Source organism: Neophocaena asiaeorientalis, unplaced genomic scaffold, assembly GCF_003031525.2.
Source record: "Neophocaena asiaeorientalis asiaeorientalis breed wild unplaced genomic scaffold, Neophocaena_asiaeorientalis_V1.1 scaffold31, whole genome shotgun sequence".
Classification (NCBI taxonomy): Eukaryota; Metazoa; Chordata; class Mammalia; order Artiodactyla; family Phocoenidae; genus Neophocaena; species Neophocaena asiaeorientalis.
In genome coordinates this window covers 930,991-953,772 of record NW_020175320.1, presented here as the reverse complement: position 1 = coordinate 953,772, position 22,782 = coordinate 930,991, and the positions used below count along the sequence as shown (strand labels likewise).

The 22,782-nt window shown below is 48.0% G+C and overlaps 1 protein-coding gene across 2 annotated transcripts in view; it reads left to right on the top strand.

Annotated features, from left to right (window-relative positions):
- COL13A1 (collagen type XIII alpha 1 chain) overlaps window positions 1-22,782 on the top strand; it is a 278,117-nt gene that overhangs the window by 103,610 nt on the left and 151,725 nt on the right. For both annotated transcript variants that reach the window (XM_024765521.1, XM_024765520.1), the window contains exon 2: window positions 13,408-13,512. In XM_024765521.1, coding sequence (XP_024621289.1) covers window positions 13,413-13,512 — 100 coding nt within the window. In that variant the 5' untranslated portion in view covers window positions 13,408-13,412. The remainder of the gene's footprint in view (window positions 1-13,407; window positions 13,513-22,782) is intronic.

Here is a 22,782-nt window from a genome sequence, read left to right as displayed (position 1 = left end):
GAACTCACGTTCTGTGACAGCAACACCGCATAAACCAACAAGGTGCTCTCAGGGAACAAGCCATGGTGGGAAGAAATCAAGGGCAGTAGGGGCCTCTGGTGGGGACGGGGTGCACACTGCCCTTCCCCGCCCCTCCTCTGCAGCAGGGAATGCAAGTGCGGTGTGGGAGCAAGGAGGTTCCAAGAACGCCCAGGGGTGGTGAGCGAGGGCTGTGTAAGTCCCTCCTGGGCCCGCTCAGCGCAGCGGGACGCGCCATCCACTGCATGGGGGCAGGTGGGCGAGGCCTTGGTCCTGGCATCCCCCTGCCCACTCCCCCGGGTGGGGCTGGCATCCCCATCTCTTCTGAGAGCCAGAGGGGTCCCTACCCTTTCAGTTCAGAGTCTGGTAGTTTACTGCTGGGGAAAAAAAAAAAGGAAGAAGAAAGAAAGGGAAAATTCCATTTTAAACTCTTTTGACCAAAGCACAAGCTTTCTTCCTTCCTTCTTTCCACCCTCCCCTCCCTCCTTCCTTCCTTCCTTTCATTTCTTTCTTTCTCCTTTTTCTTAAGGGTAGAAAGGCCCTGGAGAATGTAAACAAAGAATCTCCTAGCATGAATCAGGCCATCTTGTTCCCAAACCCCAGGAAGAACATGTTTTCCTGGAAGCTGGGATCTGAGCAAAGGGACGAGAGGGCTGCACAGCCAGCTGGGGCCAGTGGCTCAGGTAGGGACGTGAGCAGGGCTTGGAGTCATGGTTGGTCTGTAGGGTTCCTGGGGAGCCTCTGAAATAGCTGCCTCTTAGGTCCATATATGCTACCAGAAGGAGGGTCCAAGAGAGGCCAGAGGGGTGGGCTGAGGTCACCTGGAGCCAGGGTGCCCTGTGAGCTGATTTGCTCAAAGACAAGTCTTGAAGAGCAGAATCCTAGCCCTCCTCTGGGGAGGTCTCTCCAACCTGCAAATGACTCCATCATTTGTACATTGTTCCCCGAAGGACCCTCTTAACACTGTGCCCACTGATGGCTTTGTTTCCTTCTGAAATGCAACCCCCTAACAAGAGGCAAAGCCCCAGCCACAACCAGTCATTTACACTTTAATGTAAATGGCTCATCTGACCTTCTTCCCAGGGCAGGGTTTGGCTACCTAGAAGGGAAAGAACATGAGAATGCTGGGTTTCCAAGAAAAAGGATGCCACTTTTACAGGGGCTAGGGGTCACCTGAGGGGGAATGAGCCAGAAAAGGCAGGGGAGGAGCAGGAGAGAGCATTCTCAGACTTCATACTTTAGGATGGGGCCAACACTTCCTTGAATAAAATCAACCTTTCTTTGCAAGGTCATGCTAAACCAGAGATCAGAAAGTCTACTTTCTCATGAACAATGAGTTTTGAGAAAGGCAGAGGTAACAAGCCCCGGGTACTAGGTGCAGGCCAAGTGCTCCGCCTGCGGCATTTCATATAATCCTCATAGTGCCTTTGTGAGGCCAGGATTACTTACCCCATGTGGCCAAAGAGGGAGTGGAGACAACCCCTCTAAAGGCTCTTCCAGGTCTGATATTTTTGTATTCTTTCATGATGCCAGCCAGCAAGGCTCAATGGAGAACAAAACACTAAGCACTCATCCTGTGCTGTGCAACCACTAAGTGCTCAGTGCTTTACTCTGGCCTTCTAGAAGGATGGTATATCAGCTAGCTATTGCCACAATTATGCTGCATAACAAAAGAGCCCAAAACTCAATGGTTTACCACAATAACCATTTACTCCTGGGGTGGTTGACAGAGGTTCAGCTGATCTCAGCTGGGCTTGCCTTACCCTACTTCTCACTGCAGGTTTGTGGGTCAGCTGGGGAGGGTCTGTTCCTTGTGTCTCTTATCCTCCTGGGACAAGGGAGTGGGCAGGGCATTGTTCCTCTTGTGACAGCAATAGAGGTGTAAGAGGGAAGCAGAGAAACATGAAGCTCCCTAAGGAGCCAGTGCCTTTTCACTTCTGCCTGAAGCCATTGGCCAAAATAAGTCACACAACCTCACCCAGAGTAAAGAGACAGAGAGAAGCTCTCCCCTGGGGTGAGGTTATGCCAAGGCTTGGCTGCCAAGGAACCTATCAGCCAATTCAGCATGAAAAGAATGATTCAGCTCCCTTTAACAGGGAAGTTAAACTGTTTCCCCCACTTTCTCTATTGCACTAGAACGGACTGAATGCAAATATCTCCCCTCCCTTCCTCATTTAAGGATTAAAGATTTGAGATTAAGGCCTCCCTATCTTCAAGCAAAGGAAGCCAGTTTCTCAGTCACTGGGAAGTTGAGGGTTATTAGGTGAAAGAATGGAAGAGAATAGATCTCAGACCAGAAGGGGGATTAGAGAGGGACTCCCCGAGAGTCTCAGGTGAGGCTGTGGGAAAAGTATAAATGGGGAAAGTTTGGGACCTGAGCGGGGGCAGATGGCCCACGAAGAGTCAAATGAGCCGATCTGACAAGAGACTTCGTGGAAGAGCCATGTTTGAGGGCCCAGGAGCCACACGGGCTCTGAGTTGCCACCTGCCAACCCAAGAGTGAGAAATTCCCATCACAGGTGCACAGGCCAACACTAGTTGGCACGTGACTTCACTTCATCCTTATGAACCAATCATCAGGCCAGAGAGGAACCACCGCCCTGGCCACTGGACCTTGTTGAGCGCCCATCTGATGACTCTGTGAGAAGATTCCCATCACCCACCCCTGGGAACCCATGAACGGTTGCCCCATCATCTTGGGGGTCTAGAATAAGAGTACAAATAGTGTCCCACATACCATACACTATAAGTTTTATCCTCACCATCTGATCCAAGCTGGGAAACTTCTGTCCACAAGGTGTCTCCCCCTGACCCAGCCCCAATCTCCACCCACAGGGCAAACCCAGAAAGGCAAAGGCACAACCCTTGCCTACCTGGAGCCACCCAGGTGAGGAAACTAGCCTGTATTCAGGAAGAATTTTTTTTTTTTTAATCCATTTCAAAAAGAACATCTCATTAGAGCAACAATAGACCTTTCACAAGACCTTCCATCAATCACCAGCGTACCAGTGAACCAGCATTAATAGAAGCATCCAGGATGTATGAAGACGGGAAAGTGACTGCATTGAGTGAGATCAGGCCCGTTTACCCTTCACCTACTCAACATCTACCATGTGCCAGGCCCTGTGACAGGCGCCCAGGAGACAATGTTGAATGAGACATGGTTTCTGTTCTTGAGGATCTCCCAACCTTAAAAGAAAGATCTGGGGAGGATTGGTGGGAGAGAAGGGACTTCACATACATTTTAAAGAATAGGAAAAACGGGGGTAGACGGAGGAGGAGGTGGATGATTTTCAGGCAGAAGAAAGCAATCCCTGGAAGGAGAGAGGATCTTCCTTCCACAGGAAATTTGGCTTGTAAGGGTTCCACAGGAGAGGGTGAGGGTAGTCGAAAGGAGTGACTGTCTAATGGTGGAATTTTGATAAGCATAGCACCTGGGGGAGAAGGGACTATCAGACATCCACATCTGTAGTCACCCCCTTCATGGATGGTCAAGGCCCATTCTGATTATAATGGCCTAGAAAGGTTTTCCAGCAGTTTCTCATACCCATGCCATGCTCTTTTCACATTTTCTCTTACTAAGCTATGATTCTTTGCTTCTGGAAACATGTAAATACCCCTTCTGAGAGAAGTACTATGGAAACCTCACCACAAATACACTCCTGTCCCTGAATGTACTAATTGAAGGAAAGCGCTGGTGGAAAAATGAGTTTAAGGAAACAGAGTTTTATTATTTTAAAATTAATACACTTACTTGAGTGAGCTAACCACTATGCATTCCACAGAGATGGTCTGTAGGGGACCTGCTATAAGGGATTTATTGGGTGATCCATTCAATCATTAAACATTTATTGCACAGCCACCATGGGCCAGAGGCTGGGGATTCAAGGCTAAGTAAGTCTCAGTGTCTGCCCTCCAGGAGCTCAGTCTGGAGCGGGGGACAGACACATAACCATAAAGCAGAGTGGTAGGTGTGGTGAGAGTGATGTGTACAAAGATTACTGGAGCACAGAAAAGAGCAACCGTACAACAGTGGAGGTTGGGGTCACCAGGGAAGACTTCTAGAGGGAAGAAAAGGGGGCCTCCTACTTGGGTAGCACAAATAGATGCCTGCAGGGGAAAAGCTGGGGGATGAGGCAGAGCCATCAGGGGGCATCTCAGGTAGGGCACAGTATGCACAAAGGCTCACAGGGGAGAAAAGCAGGATGACTAGAGTAATCGACCACAGATTGGTGTTGCTAGGATGTAACATGGAGATGGGGGGTAGCAAGAGTTGCTACCTGTCATCAGCAGAGGCCAGACCTTGGAGGCCTAAAAGCCTTGGTAAGGGTTTGGACTTCATCATATAAACAAGGGTGGGGGGGACATAAAAAAAGTTCTGAGTAGGGAAATGATACAAATAAATCTGTGTTTCAGAAAAAAAAAAAAAAAAAAAAAAAAAAAGAAGCAGTGTAGAGGATGCATTGGTGGTAGCAGGGGGATCAGCTGGGACAGACTGGGAGAGAGAGATGGCAGGGCCTCTCCCTGGTAGCAGGAGGAGGGATGGAGAGGAGGGAATGTATTTGAGAAAAGCTTAGGAGGCAGAATTAGTAGGACCTGGTGATTTATGGATATAAAGAGAAGCAGGAGAAGGAAAATTACGGAATGACAGCTAGGTTTACAGCTTGGGTTATAAAGTACACGGTGGTACCTTCAGCTGAGATTGAGAATTCTGAGGGAAAGCAGTTTAGAAGGGGAAAAAATAGGATCAATTTTTGATGTTGAGTTGGAGGAACTTGTGGGTGGGACGTCAGGGAGAGACCAGCAGTTAGGTGGATATTTGAGTTTGCCCCTGTGGAGGCAGAGATCTGAGAGACGTGAGCATTAGAAACCACAGAGGGGGGTGGGATCATTCATGTGCTCCATCAGGATGCTCCAGGCTTCAAGGAACAGAACATACACTTAAAAGTGGCTAAAACCGATGAAGGCATTTATTTATTTCACTTAATAAGTTTGGAGGTAGGTCCTGGGCTGCTTCTCAATATGTCATCAAGGACCCAGATCTTTATATATTTTAGCTCTGCCACCTCTGTCCATCCATAACTGTATGTCCTGCAGTAACGTGGAGACAGACAAGGGTCCTAAAGGACTTGGAACCCAGGGGAAGGTGGGTAGAAAACAATTGATTAATAGATGTGATGCCTGCCTTTGGCTGTGTTTGGAAAGAGATAAGAAAGGGATAGGCTCAGGGAAGAACTGGCTGTTTGACAAGCAGGAATGAGAGGGAATTAAATGTCTGCTAATTAGTACTTACGGAGTTGGAAGAGGCAACTGCTTTTTTTTTTTTTTTTTTGCGGTACACGGGCCTCTCACTGTTGTGGCCTCTCCCGTGGCGGAGCACAGGCTCTGGACGCGCAGGCTCAGCGGCCATGGCTCACGGGCCCAGCCGCTCCACGGCATGTGGGATCCTCCCAGACTGGGGCACAAACCCACGTCCCCTGCATTGGCACTGCGCCACCAGGGAAGCCCCTGAGGCAACTGCTTCTTAACCCTAAACAGTAAAAGGTAAAGTTTAAAAATGCTTTCAGTGAGAAAGGCTGATGAAAACTTACCCTGTGTGGACTTCTGCTTTGGGCTATGATGGAGTTACAGATACTAGACTAGCCCCCACCTACCATAAACAAATAGAAAAGTGGGTAACTTATATGAAACATCTGTTTTCAGACATTGGATAACCAGCAGAAGAAGACTGTGTTCCCTGAGGGAAGAAAAATAAGATTAACTCTATGATCAACCTGACTTTCTGCCTAGAGGCATTTACCAGACCATGGCCCTGGGAAGGGGGACCCAAGCAGAGCACAGAAATCTCACTGTTTTGAGGAGACACAGATCAGAATTCAGAAAACTAATGCAGCTGGAATTTGCAAAGTAGAATAGTGGAGAAGAGGGAGCTATTCAGAGAAAGAGCTTCAGAAAATCACATAGGAGCCTTTGGCTTTTGAGTCTTTGGCTAAATTAAGTCCCCTACATAAAACCCTTCAAGTTGCAAACTTTCAAAGATGCAGATGTGTGTGCCAGCCCCTGTGTGCCAGCTGTTGTACTGCTCTACCGCACTTGTCAAGGCACTGTACTGTAAGATTAAACACGCATTATATTTTGTGTTTGTTTTTTATGTACTTATCATTTGTGTGAAAAGTGTTATAAACCTACTGCAGTACAGTACTATATAGCCGACTGTGCTAGGTAAGGTACCTAGGCTAACTTTGTTGGACTTAAACAAATTGGATTTACAAATGAGCTCTCAGAACGGAACTCGTTCATGTGTAGGGGACTTACTGTAGTAAGTGTGTATGTGTATGATGGGGCTCCACGAGGTTGGACAAGTAACAAACACTGGAGAAAGAATAATTACTGGGGAGCTGTAAACTGAACGACCCTCTGAGCTGAAACAGTTGGGAGATGTTCAAGTTCAGGCTAACCAAGGTGGAGAGACTGTTGAACACCCAGAGTATTTAGTGGAAACTTCAGAAAGGCCACACCTTAGGAGTAGAGCTAGACTAGTCTACTAACTACTAGCTAAACTAGTCTACTAAACTAGCCCTGGGGTAAAAGCTATTATAAATCTATCCTAACAAAGCATAAAGACAAGCCTTGAAAGATCAAGCTGATCTCCAGGTTATTTGCCAGAACAAAACTTAACACTCTTTAAAGAACGGATAACAAAAGTCAGTGCTCAATAAGATAATATTCAAAATGTCTGTCTTCTAGTCAGAGATCGCTGGATATGAGAAGCAAAAAACGACACTCATAACCAAGAGGAAAAATAATCAATCAATAGAAACTGATTCAGACACGGGACACATGTGATGGAATTAGCAGACAAGAATTTTAAACAGCTATTATAAACAGATTCAAGCATTTAAAGGAAAATATTAATATAAGGAGGAAAGAAATGGAACATTTTTTTTGAAAAGCACCAAATGGAGCTTTAGAACTGAAAAACACAGCACAAAAGTTAACTTTATGTGTCAACTTGACTCGTCCATGCGATGATCACAAATCTGGTTAAACATTATTTCTGGATATGTCTGTGAGGGTGTCTCCAGAAGAGATTAGTATTTGAATTGGTGAAATGAGTAAAACAGATCACCCTCCCCAGTGTGGGTGGGAATCCTCCAGCCCACTGAGAGCCCAAATACATAGAACAAAGAGACAAAAAAGTTGAATTCTCTCTTTGCACTAGACTGCCGAGCTAAGACAGCAGTCTTTGCCTGCCTGGGAACTTAGAGCATCAGTGCTGCTGGCTCTCCGGCCACGGGTTCTCCCCAGCTTGCAGATGGCAGATCATAACCTTCTCAGCCTCTGTAATTGTGTGAGCCAATTCCTTAAAATAAATCTCATGATAGATAGATAGATACATAGATGCCTAGATAGATACATAGATACCTAGATAGATATATAGACAGATAGGGATATATCCTATTGGTTCTGTTTCTGTGGTGAATCCTGACCAATACATGTAGTATAGGAAACAAAAATTTTACTGGATAGGCTAAATAGCAAATTAGACATGACCGAAAAAAAAAAAAGATCAGTGAACTTGAAGACAGGATAAACTGAAGCACAAAGAGAGAAAAAGCATTAACAGAGCTTCAGTGACTTGCTGGACAATTGGTCTTACATACCTGTAATTAGAGTCCCAGGAGAAGAGTAGAGAAGGTGTGTGTATTTGAAAAAAAGTGACCAAACATTTTCCAAATTTGATGAAAAATATAAATCCATATATCCAAGAAACTCCATGAATTTCAATCAGGATAAACACAAAGAAAACCACACCAAGGCACATCACAACCAAATTGCTAAAAACCAATGTGAACCAAAAAAAAAGAAACCCTTAAATTCAGGCCCAGAAAAATCTTAGCCTGTGGTAAGGATCAAATTGATGACATGGCTGTCATACCCATTGTTGACAACTCTGAATGAACTAAGAGGTGAATCTTTTCAAATGGACAAACTGACTCAGGGAACAGAGACTTGATTGAAGGGGTGCTCTCCCATCTAAACCTGAGAGGACCAACTTAACTGTGATTAATTACCCCAAAACTTAGTGTCGTAAAGGAAGTGGAGGCCAATGGGAATAAGAGAGGAAAGAAATTCAGCAAATTTAAAACGTATATCTAAAATAAAAACTATAAATGAATGTGGCTATTGGTAAATAGAGTTGTCTAGAATCAAATAGATAAGAAGACTGCTGTCTTTGAGTTGTACTGTCAAACTCATCACAATTCTGGACTGAAAAGCCTTGTGACTGTCCAAGTTTTAATTCTTGGGAGTGCAAAATTCTACAGGCAGGAAACAGGCTGAGAAAACTGCTCATCCCCCAAGGAGGGCATATTCTCCAGTGCTCACTGTAGATGTGACTGAGGAGGATAATGGGGTGGGAGATGGAATGCACTTCTCAGAACAGCAGATGTTATTGCCCCAAGAATCACGCTTCACACAAGACATGTAAAAGCTGGAAGGCAAAAGGAGAGTTTCTCACTAATCTCCTTCTCTTTATCAGGGAGAGAAACCTTTCACAGAACACCCAACAGACTACTCCTCAGGTCCCATGGGCCAGGATTGGATCTTGTGCCCAAATTCTAGCTGCAAGGGAGGCTGGTGTCTGGTATTTTGAGCCTCAATTATGGGAGATGGAGTCTACCAGCAGGGGAGAAATAGGGCTTGTGGGAAAACTATTGGATAGGCAACCCATAGTGTTTGCCCCACCCCAGGAGCACCAAGAGTGAGAAACAAGGTCATAACAGTGGGGTCCTGGGGACAACTAACATTTCATGGAGCTCCATATACGTGGTCAAAGAAAGAGAGTCTTAGTTTCTGAGTAACAAGTTGCCCCAAAACTTAGTAGCTTAAAGCAACAAACATTTATGTTCTCACAATTTCTGAGGGGCAGAAACCTGAGAACAGCTTATCTGGGTAGTTCTGGCTTAAGATCTCTCAAGAGGTTGCAACCAAGCTGTTGGCCGAGGCTGTGTTACCTAAAACCTTGATTTGGGCTGGAGGATCCACTTCCACAAAGGCTTACTCATAGGGCTATTGGTTGAAGTCCTCAGTTCCGCACTGGCTATCATCTGGAAACCTCAGTTCCTTACCCAGTGGGCCTCTCCTTGGTTAGCCTGAGGGTCCTTAATATATGGCAGCTGGCTTCTCCTAAAGTAAGTGGTCCAAGAGAGAGAATGAGAGGAAGACCAACATGGAAGCCACGCTGTCTGATAACCTAATCTCAGAAGTGATATGCCATCACTTCGGCTATATTCTATTGGCCACACTGTCCAACCCTGGTACAATGTGGGAAGTGAGTATGTAACGTGAACTCCAGGAGGTGAGAATCTTTGGGGGCCATCTTGGAGACTGGCCACCACAGAGCCCTTGAAGGAGACAGAGAAGAAGACATCAAAAGAGATGGGTTGATATCACAGAGACCAACAGAGAGAGTTCCAGAAGAGAAGTGTTTAATAGTTTTCAAGACAACAGTGAGAACCAGTAGCTAAGGACTGAGAAATGTCCATTGGATTTGTCAGTCAGGGTCAGTAAGAACATTAAGAGCAGCTTCAGTTGACCAGTTTGCAGTGGGCTGAGGTTTAAGTGGGTGGTGAGCCACTGGAAAACAGCAAGTGTGGACAGCTTTTTTGAGAAGATTGGATGAGAAGGAGGGGAGATTTGGACAGAAGCTAGAGGAGGACATGGAGGATTTCATTTTGGGGAATATAAGGGGCCTGAGTCGAGTTTTAGGAAGAGGAGAAGTAGCCAGTGGACCGGAAGAGGTGACAATCCAGGAGAGGACAGTATGACGGATGGGGTAGCCTCTTGGAGGAGGCAGGAGAATTAGAGGTCAAAGACACAGGTGGGATGCTTGCCTTTAAACAGAGAGACACCTCATCCTCTGAGGCTTCAGTGAGGGATGCAGGACGTCTGACTAGTGCAAGACCTGAGGGTGAGGGTGCCTGGGGATTGAGAACTCGTAGCTGATGGCCTCAGGTACGAGGCAAGGTCACAGAGAGCAGAGAGTGAACAATGATGTCAGTTACCGTGGTGATTGCTTACAGATGCAGAAAGGCTCGGAAACAGTCTGTTCTCATAGACAGGGCAAGCCCTTCCCTTGTAATCTAATTTCACTTTCTATCTCTCAGCAAACTCATTTTTCATAGTTGGTGATGTCTTCAGATAGCACCTGAGTTACCACAAGGTATGGATTAGTGGGGGTTGAAATGTACGAGGGTGGGAGATACCATAACTCAGTGGGTGTGGAGAATCATGACATCTAGGCAGGGCAGGAACCTCCAAGGTCTCATTGAACGTTCCATGCAAAGGTCTGTCTTACCATCAAGGGTCTGTCCATCCTCTGCTTGATCGTCCATCCTCTGCCTGATCACTCACTACCTCTAGGGAGAGTCTTTCCATTTTCAATCCAATCCTTAGGTCTTTTCCTTCAGCAGAGCTGAAGTCTGACTCCCTGTGTCCCTCAGGTCCTACAGGAAGTCCCAGATCATGTCCTTCTCCCACCTGACAGCCTTCAGAGATGCTTCTCCTCTAGAATAAATCTTCCCTGTTTCTTCACCCTCCCTCATATAGCAGGATTTTCTGACCCCTCCTCAGAGCCACCTTCTCCTCCAGATTTCCTTCAAGAAAACAATGGTCCTCAAGATTCAGCTGTGACCTGGCCCCGTGGCTTTCTTCTGAGCGCCCAAAGTGCTTAGATGAATGCCAGCAACTCACAACCACCTAATGTTTATGGGTGATTGCTGGAAACTTCTCCAGTTCTTTCTCTCCCAGGATGGTTCAGTCAGACTGATGGTCTTTTAAGTTTTCTCACCATCCCTAAGCATGATCGAATCCCGCATTTTGGCCTGGAGAAAGAGGTTCCAGATTCTCATTTTGGATCTGTGACTAGTGTGGCGTTACCTTTATAGGTCACTTAAACCTCTCTGAATTTCAGGGGAGCCTTGACAACACCTCAGGTTAGTGTTTTGAAATATTAACTAATGTTTTACTTCTCTGGTATTTCCCCCTTCCATACTTTGCTCCTTTGCTCTCACCCGCACCCAAATTCTGTCCTGTGCTGTTGTCTCAGGGGAGGACTGTGGTCTCGGAAGGCAGGGAAAGGAGTCTCCTGGTTTTGAGTTGAAAATTCTTGGTCCATAAGGCAGCATAAAGGGCTCACACCAGCAAAATTCAGAAGAAAACTTGAGCAATGATTCCACTCCTCAGATTTGCAGAAAGTTCCCCCACACCAGGATGGCCCCAAAGAACAGGAATGACCCAAGAGTGGCACGGAACCAGATGAGAGAGAGAGACCGGCAAGGGTCTTGCAAGGGGACAAAGGCCATCTCCACAGCAACTTGAGGGACCAATGAACAAGGACAGGCATAGTGATGGACATCACAAATGACAGTGAAGACCAGATGCCTGGATACCACTTAAGCTTCCGGGAAATTAAAAAGGAGAGGACTCCAAATTGGTTGGGATTATACCACTACTACTGTGGCAGAATAAGGCCTTGAAATAGAAACAGAGTAGCAAAGACTGGGGACAGTTCTGTTTCTGTCATTCCTGAGATGGTGGGCTGGAATTCCACTCCCCGCACACCCCTGAGCAAAGGAGCGAGTCACCCACTCTAAGAAGTTCCAATATTTTTATCTTTCCTAAATGAAGCACAGAGGGGTTGAATGGTGGTTCCAAACCACAGAGCAGTAAATATTCAGTGTCTATGCTTCCAGATAGAGTTCCTGTATCTGCTCCCCCACTCTTCCCCACCTCTCTCCTTCCTGGCCCATATCTTCATTTAGCCCATGCTCCCATCCTCCACCATCATCACCTCTTTGGGAAACTGACTCATTCCTCTGCTCTTCTCAAATCCTTTGCACTCAAAAACCAAACCCTTACAACGTGGAAATGGCAACAACCAGTGGCTCATGATCTAATGCAGCCAATTCGCGACAGGTTAAGTTTGCAGCTATAGTTTGTGCCATTGGGTTCTCATGTAGGAGGTGATTTAGAAACCACCATGATGCCGTAAGACGTAATTCTTTTTTTTTTTTTTAATATTTATTTATTTAATGTATTTATGGCTGCATTGGGTCTTTGTTGCTGCACGCGGGCTTTCTCTAGTTGCGGCGAGTGGGGGCTACTCTTGGTTGCGGTGCGTGGGCTTCTCATTGCGGTGGCTTCTCTTGTTGCGGAGCATGGGTTCTAGGTGCGCGGGCTTCAGTAGTTGTGGCACGCGGGCTTAGTTGCTCTGTGGCATGTGGGATCTTCCTGGACCAGGGCTTGAACTGGTGTCCCCTGCATTGGCAGGCGGATTCTTAACCACTGCGCCACCAGGGAAGCCCAAGACGTAATTCTTGGCTTTGCTTTGAGCTTGTCACATTGGCTCAAAGAAAGGAAAGTCCTGGCCAAAAAAGCAAGAAGTTAGTTAAGAGGGAAGGCCGTAATGTGACCATGAAGGCTCAGTTCCTACAGTTAATCCATTGGATACGATGTTTTTGTAAACCCCAATGAGCTTTAGATGCAGAGACATGGCCTAAGGAAGGCAGCAGCAAAGATGAACATGTGGCCTTGTATCATTCTAAGTCTCTGCTCCACTCTTCCCTGGGCCCAGAAAGCCTCCCTTCTCTCTCTGGAGTCGGGTTCCCCCACTGCTGAAGGGTAAGCACCAAGGCAGGCCCAGTGAGTCCTGTCATGCCTGTCTCCCCCTGCCCCCCGCCTTCTCCTGCACATTCTCAAAACACAGGGCTCCAACTCTCACCTGCCCTTATTTCTTTTAGCCTGTATAATAGCCTGCCTTTTCACATCCTACCTCTCCCAACTGAGTTCTTTGAGGAGCAAGGGTTGCATCTAATTCACATCAGCGCTTACTGAAGGCCCAGCCGAACCCAGGCCTTGCAGGAGAAGACGCCCGGTGGTATCTACTGAATTGGACAAAATCAGTCAACACAGTGGGAGAGTTGACACACGGTCCCACGAGTTATGGGATTCTGTTGACTTGAATTCCACAAGAAGAACGTCTCAATCGGGTTGAACTTAGCTGCCTGGGACAGGCGGGCAGAGTATGGATGTGGAATGAAAAATACGTGGCAAAGCTCTTCAGATTATTTAGCCATTTGAGGAAAGGCATGAGTGGGAATTTGCAGCAAAGCCATGCACGATCTCTTGGGAAACATTCCCACCAGCCAGGCTTCATTTCCCTGGGGAGTGACCTGTAGGCCTCCTGCAATGCCTCTGTAAGGGTGCCTTTCTCTTCTCCTTTTGGAGCACCTCTTTCTCCAGCATTTCACAGTAATGATCACAGTAGTGATGGCCTGACACTGTGACTTGGACCCACTGTAGACAAATGTTTTTTCTTCTTAACAGGCCCCATGTTTCGACACCCCGGAGCAGAAGCATTTGACACGGAAATAGTGTCCTCGTTGAAAGCCTGGGTTCTGCTCAAGATGAATCAGGAGCTTTTAGTCCACGGTGAGTGGGGTTGGGGCTAAGTCAAACACATACTCTGTTAGGACACATTGGGGTGCCAGTGACAGAAAACCCATTTCATTGAGCTTGAACAAAAAGAGAATTATTAGGGCATGTTCCTGAAAAATCCAACATAGCTCTGGCTTCAGGTGCAGCATGTTCCAGGGTTTCAGATTGTCACTAGGAAGCAGTCTTGGTCCATTTCTCAGTCCTATTCTTTTCTGATTGTCTTCATAATCAGGCTCCAACTTGTGGTTAGATGGCCATTGTCAGCTCCAGGCTACATTCTCCCAGACTCAAACTCAGCAGAAAAGAGGAGCTTTTCCTCCCCTAATTATGGAAAACAATGTTTTGACCTGGCTGTCATTGGCACAGATTGGGTCATGTGTCTATCCCTGAACCAATCACTGAAGCCAGGAGGGTGCAACTGCACTGATTGGCTAATCCTGGATCACATGGTCAACCTACGTTGCATGGTCCCATTCGAAATCACATGGACACAGAGTGAAAAGGACAAATTGTTCCCCCAAGGAAATCTGGGGTGCTGGTTCCATGAGGAGCATAAGGAGATCATAAGATGTAACAGAAACAGGTATCCAGCACACAACTAAAGAGAAAACCACATTATCAGCAGCCCATAATCCATTCTACATGGGTGTGCAGTTAGGGTCCTAGAAACACCTACATCTACATGAGGAATCACAAAACTTTTTGTGCTATTAAAATATTTAAATGTGTTTTTACTGATAAAGAGGTTATGGGGTCCACAGCACCATGAACCATGTGGACATTTATTGGTTGCCTCCCAGGACCTGGTTGCGCTTCCCCATAACCCTGTTTTTTTGTTTGTTTGTTTTGTTTTTGCGGTGCGCGGGCCTCTCACTGTTGTGGCCTCTCCCGTTGCGGAGCACAGGCTCCGGACGCGCAGGCTCAGCGGCCACGGCTCACAGGCCCAGCCGCTCCGCGGCATGTGGGATCTTCCCGGACTGGGGCACGAACCTGTGTCCCCTGCATCGGCAGGCGGACTCTCAACCACTGCGCCACCAGGGAAGCCTCATAACCCTGTTTTTTGTGTGAGGATAATGATTCAGGAGGGTGGACCCTACACTCACTCCACGCCAGGGGTGAAACTAGTTAGCACATTCCCTCCTCCTTCCCACCGGGATTGGTCCAGAGTGAGCACATGACCCGAGCCAGTCCAATTCGAATGAACCTCATTACCAGGACTTTTGCTGGCAGTGCTAGGGTAAGATGCTCTTTCTCTTTGACAGGATATAAACGAGAAAGGATGTAGCGCTGGGAGCTGTGGGCAGCCATCTTGGGACCACAAAGGAAGTGAGGCTGAGGGTGTCATAGCAGAAGAAGCAGGGGTGGGGGATGGAGGGAGGGAGGGAGAGAGAGAGAGGAGTAGAAAGTGAAAGAAAGAGAGAGAGATAAAGGAAGGAGGGAGGGAGGGAAGGAAGAAAGAAACTGAGTCTTTAGTAATGCTGCAACTCTGTATCAAACATCACCTGAAGCCAGACCCGCCTATGGACTTTTCACTCACGTGAGTCAGTACCTTCACTTTATTATTCCAGCCAGTATGAATCAGACTTTCTATTACTTGCAACCCAGAACATTCTAAACATTTTTGAGCTGCTTCCAAGTCTGGGCAGCCTGTGGAAGTGGCTGTAAACAGGCTGTCTACTCCGAGCGTCATGACAGATTAAAAGGTGGAGGGTGGCTCCCCTCAGAGTGCCTCGCAGACCTTCCTTTAGAGATCCAGTGTTCCTGGGTATCTGGGAGTATGCTCGACATACAGAGCTCTTTTAAGGTTCTGTGGCCTGGCAAGAGGGTTAGAATTCCGTCGCTGGTCAGCTATGTGCCTGCACCTCCAGGCACCCTGTGGATGGAGCTCTGGACTCAGATGGGGGTGGAGGAGAAGGGAGGAGCTTAGATGCAACCACTGAAATGCCTGATTCTTTTAATTTTGATGAGGACCATCTTCAAAGTCTTTATTGAATTTGTCGCAGTATTGTTTCTGTTTTTGGCCTTTTGGCCACAAGGCATGTGGGACCCCAGCTCTGTGACCAGGGATCGAACCCACACCCCTGACATTGGAAGGCAAAGTCCTAACCACTGGACTGCCAGGGAAGTTCCATGAAATGCCTGATTCTTGAATTTCCCTGTCTTGGTGGCCACGTAGGTGATGGCAAGGAGTCAGGTGTGTGCTTAGTTGACAGTTCAGAGAAGGACTGGTGGCTTTTCATCAAGAGTCTGCCTTCTGCAGGGTTAGCTTTTAACCTTGGTGCAGTGGATGCTGGGATGCAGCACCCAGATCCCCTCCAGGACAGAGGCACTGGTTCCCCAGCCACAGGGGCGTTGCTGCTGATGGCTCACACTTGGCTAAAGGGAACAGTGTTACCCAAGATCATACTCCCTCCCTGGGGGGTAGCCTGTATCCCAGGACTGGAGGGAGAATGGAGGTACAGAGACCAATCCTCCTTCAATTCAGGGCAACTCTGCCGGGCATCCCCACTCCCGGCTTTCCATGGGGTTGACAGAGACCCCTTACTACTGCCGTGCAATTAAACTTCTTCCTCTGCCCTGTCCCACTGCCCTGGTTCCCCAGTATACCCCGTGCACGCAAATCTCTTTCTCAAAGTCTGTCTCTTTGGGGATCCCACCCAACAAATGACACTAGGTCAGGTAGGTGGTTGTCTACGTGGTATGATATTAGAGGCCCGATCCCAATTCTTCTTTTCCTGGGTGTAATAGTTCCTGGTAATAGTGGTGGAAAGGAAATGGAGTTGAAAAGCACAGACAACGGGTTTGTGTTTTATTTAAACGCAGAATTTTTTTTCTTGTTAGAGAAGGAATATATGCTCATAGTAGGAAAATTTAGAACAGCCAAGTTAATTAATACCCATAAATCTTTCCATGAGAAGCAATGATGGTTTCTTGTGATTTGAGTTTGAAAATATGTTTTGAGTCCTTTCTATGTGCTAGGTGGTTCGTGCCCCACCCCACAAAACCCCATGCGGTAGCCTCAGTACTCCTTCCTGCAGAACAGACAAGGGAGACTCGGAGCTGTGTAGTGACTTACTGGGTTACTCAGAAGGCAAACAACAGGCAGATAAAGCTCATGGCTTCTGACTCCAGACTCACAGCTTTTCTCACCACATCCCAGAGCAACAGGTTCATGTCAGGGTTTCTGGAGCATGTGCTTTTGACGGGGCAGAGTGGCTGGTATGGAAGAAAAGTTCCCAGGCCAGGAGTCTGAAGCCTTCCCTCTGGTCCTGGCTTTGCCATTTACTTGCTGGGTGACCTCCGACTCGTCTTTTTACCTGGCGCATCCTCGGCGTGGGGTTACCAACATGCAGTGTGCTGAAGATAATGGTTCGCGGGCCCCCGTGGTGCTGGCTGCCTGCAGGGGGCACCACCAAGAGGAGGGAGCGGGACTCCCCTCCCAAAGACCACATTCCCTCTGTTAACCACCCCCCTCCCCCCTTGGCCTCCCAGGGGCACTGGGATGGGTGCTCCTGAAACCTTGGGAGCCTCCAACAAAACCAGAACCACGTCAGGGTGGAGCCCAGAGCTGGAACCTCCCACGTCTGTGTAAAAGGCTTCATTTGTCTTTCTTGGTTCTCTTTGGCCAAGGGAGATGACAAGGGAATGTTTTACTTACTTTCCTTCTTTTTTCTTAAGGCAAATTTTCCATTGTGGAAATGGCATGTGTTTATTTTTAGAAACCCAGCCACAGGGATCTATAACTTCTGGGGGAGGGAGGCGGCTCAGGAGACCAGTGCTGACCCTCCTGTATTAGAGGCGGATCTGGGTTTCTTTAGCCCTGGGTTCCTCCCTCCTAGGCCTCTCTCCTTGCCTTGTAGCAGAGCAGGGATCTTGCTCATGGACGAGAAGGAGAATGACAAAGAGGACTGAAGTCCAGGGATTACAGTAGCAAGAACGTTATAACCACTGGCTGACATTCGTTGAGCGCTTACTGGGTCCCAGGCACTGGGCTGTGTGCTTTATACACTGAATGCTCCCGGTAACCCTGGGAAGTAGGAATTCTTATCTGCACTTTACAAGGGAGAAAATCAAGTCTCAGAGAAGTAGTTACCAGCGCAAAGTGGTGAAGTAAGAATTACACACAGGTTTGTCTGACCCCAGCGCCACACTGACAGTCTTATGCCTGAATCAGAAACAGAGAGCTGTGTGCTCACTACTGCAGGCAGGAGCCCTCTGTTGGGGAAAAGGAACTGAACCCCAAGGAAGAGGCAGGCGCTTCCCAGCAACCCAGCTCTCCTCAGTCAGCTCTCCCCAGCGGGGGCAGCAGGACCAGGCAGCTCCCTAAAGCAGGTGGCCTCTTCCATGGGACTCACAGCAGTTCACTTCCTCCCCATTTGGCCCCAGGTCCTGCCTCTGGAAAATGCTTTCTTGGGTAGAAGGGGGTGAAAGAGGAGGCATCCAGGGAGGGCACTGGATCGGAAGCATTGCTGGAGGTGGGGTTCCACCCTGAGCACATTTCCCAGTGGGGTATAACGAGTTAGGGGATGGGCCCCGGTGACCAGGCTGCCTGGCTTCCCACCCTGCCTTTCTGATGGTGTGACTTTGGGTGATTCATATAACCTCTTCTCCCTGAGTTTTCTCTTTTGTTTAATGGGGAATAGAAATACCTATGGCTGTGGTGATTTCATCATGTGAGATGAGGTATATAAAACACGTAGAACAGCCCCTGGCACACAGTCAATGCTTAACAGAAATTAGCTGCTATTATTCTCCAGAAGTAACTCATTTTCACCAAGTAGATCACGATGAATAAATAGTCACAGATATAAACAAAGTATAAATGGTCAGACAGGAGATGCAGTGCTTTTTTACGTTTGCTGTCCCACCTCAAGTTCTTCTTGCCTGAACCCCTGGAGGCACTTGCAATGACCAAAAGGACCTGATGGGGTTGGGGACCCTGGGTCTTTCTGTTCCAGAAGGTTCCAACACGGTTCTGAAGTTCTATGGGGGTACATTCTGGGACCCTCCTCTCCAGGTTCAGCTAGGACTTATTTAGCTAAGGAAAAGGACAGCATCTGACATTCTGGAAGAGTTTGTTCTTCCTCCCACCCTTTTTTATAATCCTCTCTTGCGTCTTTTGGGCCTATGCTTCTAAGATATGTACCCAGATTAGGTTGGTAATGCCTCAGCATCTTCAGCAGCGTCATCATGATCGATCTACGTGATTACTGCCATCATCACAATATCATTTCCATCAATGTCACCATCAAATCTGAACTGTCATCACCACCACCTCCATTTTTGGCAGCACCATTGCATCACCATAACCACCTCCATCACTGATGTTGTCTTTGCCATCTTCATTTTCATTTATCACCGTTAGGCTCCCTCTCACATGATTGTCTTTATACTTCCATGATCACCTTCTGCTCAGGGTCAGTCAGAACCCTTCGGTAGCAAGTGACAGAAACCCAAGTCAACTAGCTTAACTGGAAAGGTCAAGACCTTCCTAGGGATGATTGTTCCCAAGGGACTCAAACACCAAAAGGATGCTCCATCTCTTATCTCCGCTTCTCTCTGCTGTTCATTTAAGTTTCTTCTGTAGACAGACACCTGTCCATGTGAGCCAGGGATTTACATCCTGGCTGCTCAGTGACCCAAAAGCAAAAGAATTTTCATCTCCGAAGCTCAGATTGAAAACTCCCAGGGAAGTTCCCTGGTTGGTTCAGCTTGGTTACCTTCTGGGCCAATCACAATGGCTAGAAATGTGTGCTCTTATTATTAGCCCAGATTGGTCATGTGCCAAGCACAGACATGGCAACTGGGAGAAACGTGGCGAGCAGGTGTATAACCTAGTTTGTATCCACATTGACCTGTCCCACCTAACACGACCACCCCTGTCATCTCTACCACCACCTCCACCACCACCGTCACTACCATTCCTACCATCATCACTCTCGTCCTGAGGACTATAATGCACCAAGCCCTGCACTGCACATTTGGAACCTCAACAAATTTGAATCTGATGAAGTCTCCAGCCCTTCAGGAATTTTCCATCTCTGGAAAACAAGAAAGTTGACATGTTCAAGGAGCTGGACTGCTAGTCCTTGGCCATGGGATGGAGCAAAGAGGGGAGCCGTGGGGACAGAGTCCAGCACCTCTGCAGCACTGACCCTAATCCCTGGGCAGGCCCAGCGTAGCAGCAGCCTGTGCCTAGCCCAGAGAGGGCGCCATTCCTTCAAGTGTGCAAAATTCCCGTAGCAGCCCATGGCCTGCGGCTGTAGGAGCCCTCAGCATGTCTGCCCCCCTTCTCTGGCGGGTGGGGCTTGCTTTTGGATCCAGGCCTCCTGCCCCTGCTCCATCTCCAAGCAAACATCTGTTTCCAGATGTTGTCCGAGAGCCATATAAAGCCAAAGTAAGACTCAGATTAATATATCTGCAGCAGACCCAACTGTCACTGGCGAGCTAGCGTCAGGAATGGATCACTCAGGGAAAGCAAGAGCCCTCATTTCCTGATGGGACATATAGGAAAGACAAACAGGGCATTTCCCTCCCAACTTTAGAAATGACCTTAACAAAGCAACAGGCTTTAGGAAACGGAGAAAGAAAAAGAAGGCCTTTGTAATGAAGTTTACAGGAACAAATGTTCCAGGCAGTTCTGCTTTCACAGCTACTGCTGGTGAAGGAACAAGAGGGAGCAAAGCTCTGTGGGGAGGGCAAAGCCTCCTCTGGATTTACTGGCCATCAGCTGCAGTCCAGACACTGGGCCAAACTTGAACCTGGGGGCTGTGCCATACCTGGTAGGGAAGAGACCTGGCCCAGATCCAGCGCTGCCACTAGTATGCTGTGTGACCTTGGACCACATTCTGACCTGTCTGTGCTCAGTTTCTGCAGGAGTCATATACCAGTGGAGGCTTGGGGGATTTATAAAGGTTCTTCTGAGCAAGGGGTATACTCTCCACTTCAATCCAGGAGAGCCACTCCTAAGTTGAGGCTTAGAGACAGAGCTCCGTGGTCAAGACAAAGAGTTCCACAGCGATGGGGGTGGGCAGAAGGCTGGGGACAGGAGAGCACGCAGAGATACACCACCATAACTTGCAGTTCCCAGATGCTGGTAAACAAGGATCTGCTTCAGTAAACTAATTGTGCTCTTCATTACCCATCTGTCAGCAACCAAAAACATCTGTCTCTTAACCCACAGTTGCCTGCCTTTCTGACAGCTCTTCCCCGCTGTGAGGGAGAGAGCTTGAGTCCTAGGCCTCTTCTCCAAGCACATGCTTGGGGCGCCCTTCCACCGTCCCTAGGCTGAGGCCCAGATTCCAAGCCCTGTTTCCAGGGGCTGACAGCTCAGAGGGGCTACGTCTCACTCTCACTCCTGAAATGATTGTTCTTCCTCCAAAAAGCTGCAAATGGGGCCTTAATGGATGCATTTGCTCGAGGCTTCTGATGTCTGGCTGCAGCGTGGCCATCACCGTCATCTCTTTTGGATTTTGTGCTTTATTAGAGTCTTGCACACATGGTCTTATTTGAGTCTCTCAGCACTCCCCTGAGTAGGAATTAATATTCTCTTGCCCCAGGCAGGAGGCTGAGATCCAGAGAGGTGAAGACACTAACTGAAAGGAGCACAGTTTGCAGATGGAGAGGCCAGGATTCAGCGTTTCTGGATTTCAAAGATGGTGCTTTGTTTTAGCTCAGCCTGAGTCAGCAAAATGGTTTCACCCCAAGCGCTAACCTCAATAGACTGATAATAGCTTCCTGCTTTGAGAAGCCTAAGCAGAGTGTTTTTGTGTGTGTGTTAGGAGTGGTGTTCTGTAGTTGATTAGTGATGTCTGCTGATGATGTGGGAATGGGAGTGTTGGTATGTATGCCTGAGAAGAGAGGAATGGAAGGGACAGATGGTTAGGGCTGTTGGGGGTCAGGTGGTCACATGATGCATCCCTGGCAAGGATGTACCACAAAAGTTTGGAACTTTTGCTCTATTATCCCAGTCCTCTCCTCTGTCTGGATCTTGCCATGCTCAAGGGCCCTGCTCAGTACTCACTTCTCTACCAGGAAGCCATCCTGCACCTTCACCCAACTCTAAGTCTCCACCTTTCTCTCCTTCTCCAAGTCCCGAGTCACTACTCATCTGCCTGTTTGTTTGGCCCTCAGTTCATTCTGCCTGGAACTGCTGTTCTCTTTCCTGTGCATATAGGTTCCTACAAAGGCCCCATGGGACTGCACACTCTGTGAGCACCTGACACTGGGTCTTGTTCCCACTAGGAGCTCAATAGTAGGTGTGGACTGACTGATGGATCAGTGACCTGCACCATCCCTCCCCTCAGTTTCAGGAACACAGTTTGGGAGGAGATGTGAACTCTTGTATGGTCTTTGCTGTATGTCCCCAGTCTCTGCAGCTATGATCATGGCAATGATGGGCTGTGTTGAGTACCGACATGGCACTCAACATGCACCATCGCATCCAATACAGCGGCCCTAGGAGATAGGAATTGTTCTCCCCATAGTTCAGATTTTAAAAGCAGGTGCAGAAGTGGTTAAGAATCCACCTGCCAATGCAGGGGACACGGGTTTGATCCCTAGTCCAGGAAGATCCCACATGCTGTGGAGCAACTAAGCCCGTGCGCCACAACTATTGAGCCTGCGCTCTAGAGCCCACAAGCCACAACTACTGAGCCCGTGTGCCACAACTACTGAAGCCTGAGCGCCTAGAGCCCGTGCTCTGCAAAGAGAAGCCACCGCAATGAGAAGACCGTGCACTGCAACGAAGAGTAGCCCCCGCTTGCCGTAACTAGAGAAAGCCCGCGCACAGCAACAAAGACCCAACACAGCCAAAAATAAATAAATTAAATTAAATTAAATTAAAAAAGCAGGAGCAGAGAGGCTACACAATTTGCCCAAGATCACACAGTTAGTAAACAGTGGAGCCAGCACCTGAAACCACTCAGAGCAGCCTCCAAGTGAGCAGGAAATGGGTTCCAGAGCTGTCCATGAAATGAGGCCAGGTAGGAGATTTGTGCCGAATTATTCTTGAACCACCTGAGACCAGAGGGATGTGAGCTATTTGGAGCCTCCAGCTGTTCCTGCAAGAGGTCATCAGGAGAAAGCTGGGAAGGGTCTGGGCAGTAGAGTGGACAGTTGGGCATGACCTTTGCTAACCACAATATTCCCCAAATCCAACTTTTTAGGGTCAAGTGATTCTATGGACAGGTCCACTAGCCCACCCTACCAGGCATTCTTCTCAGGCTGGGGTAGACAGCTACATCTGTGGATTCCATCTGGAAC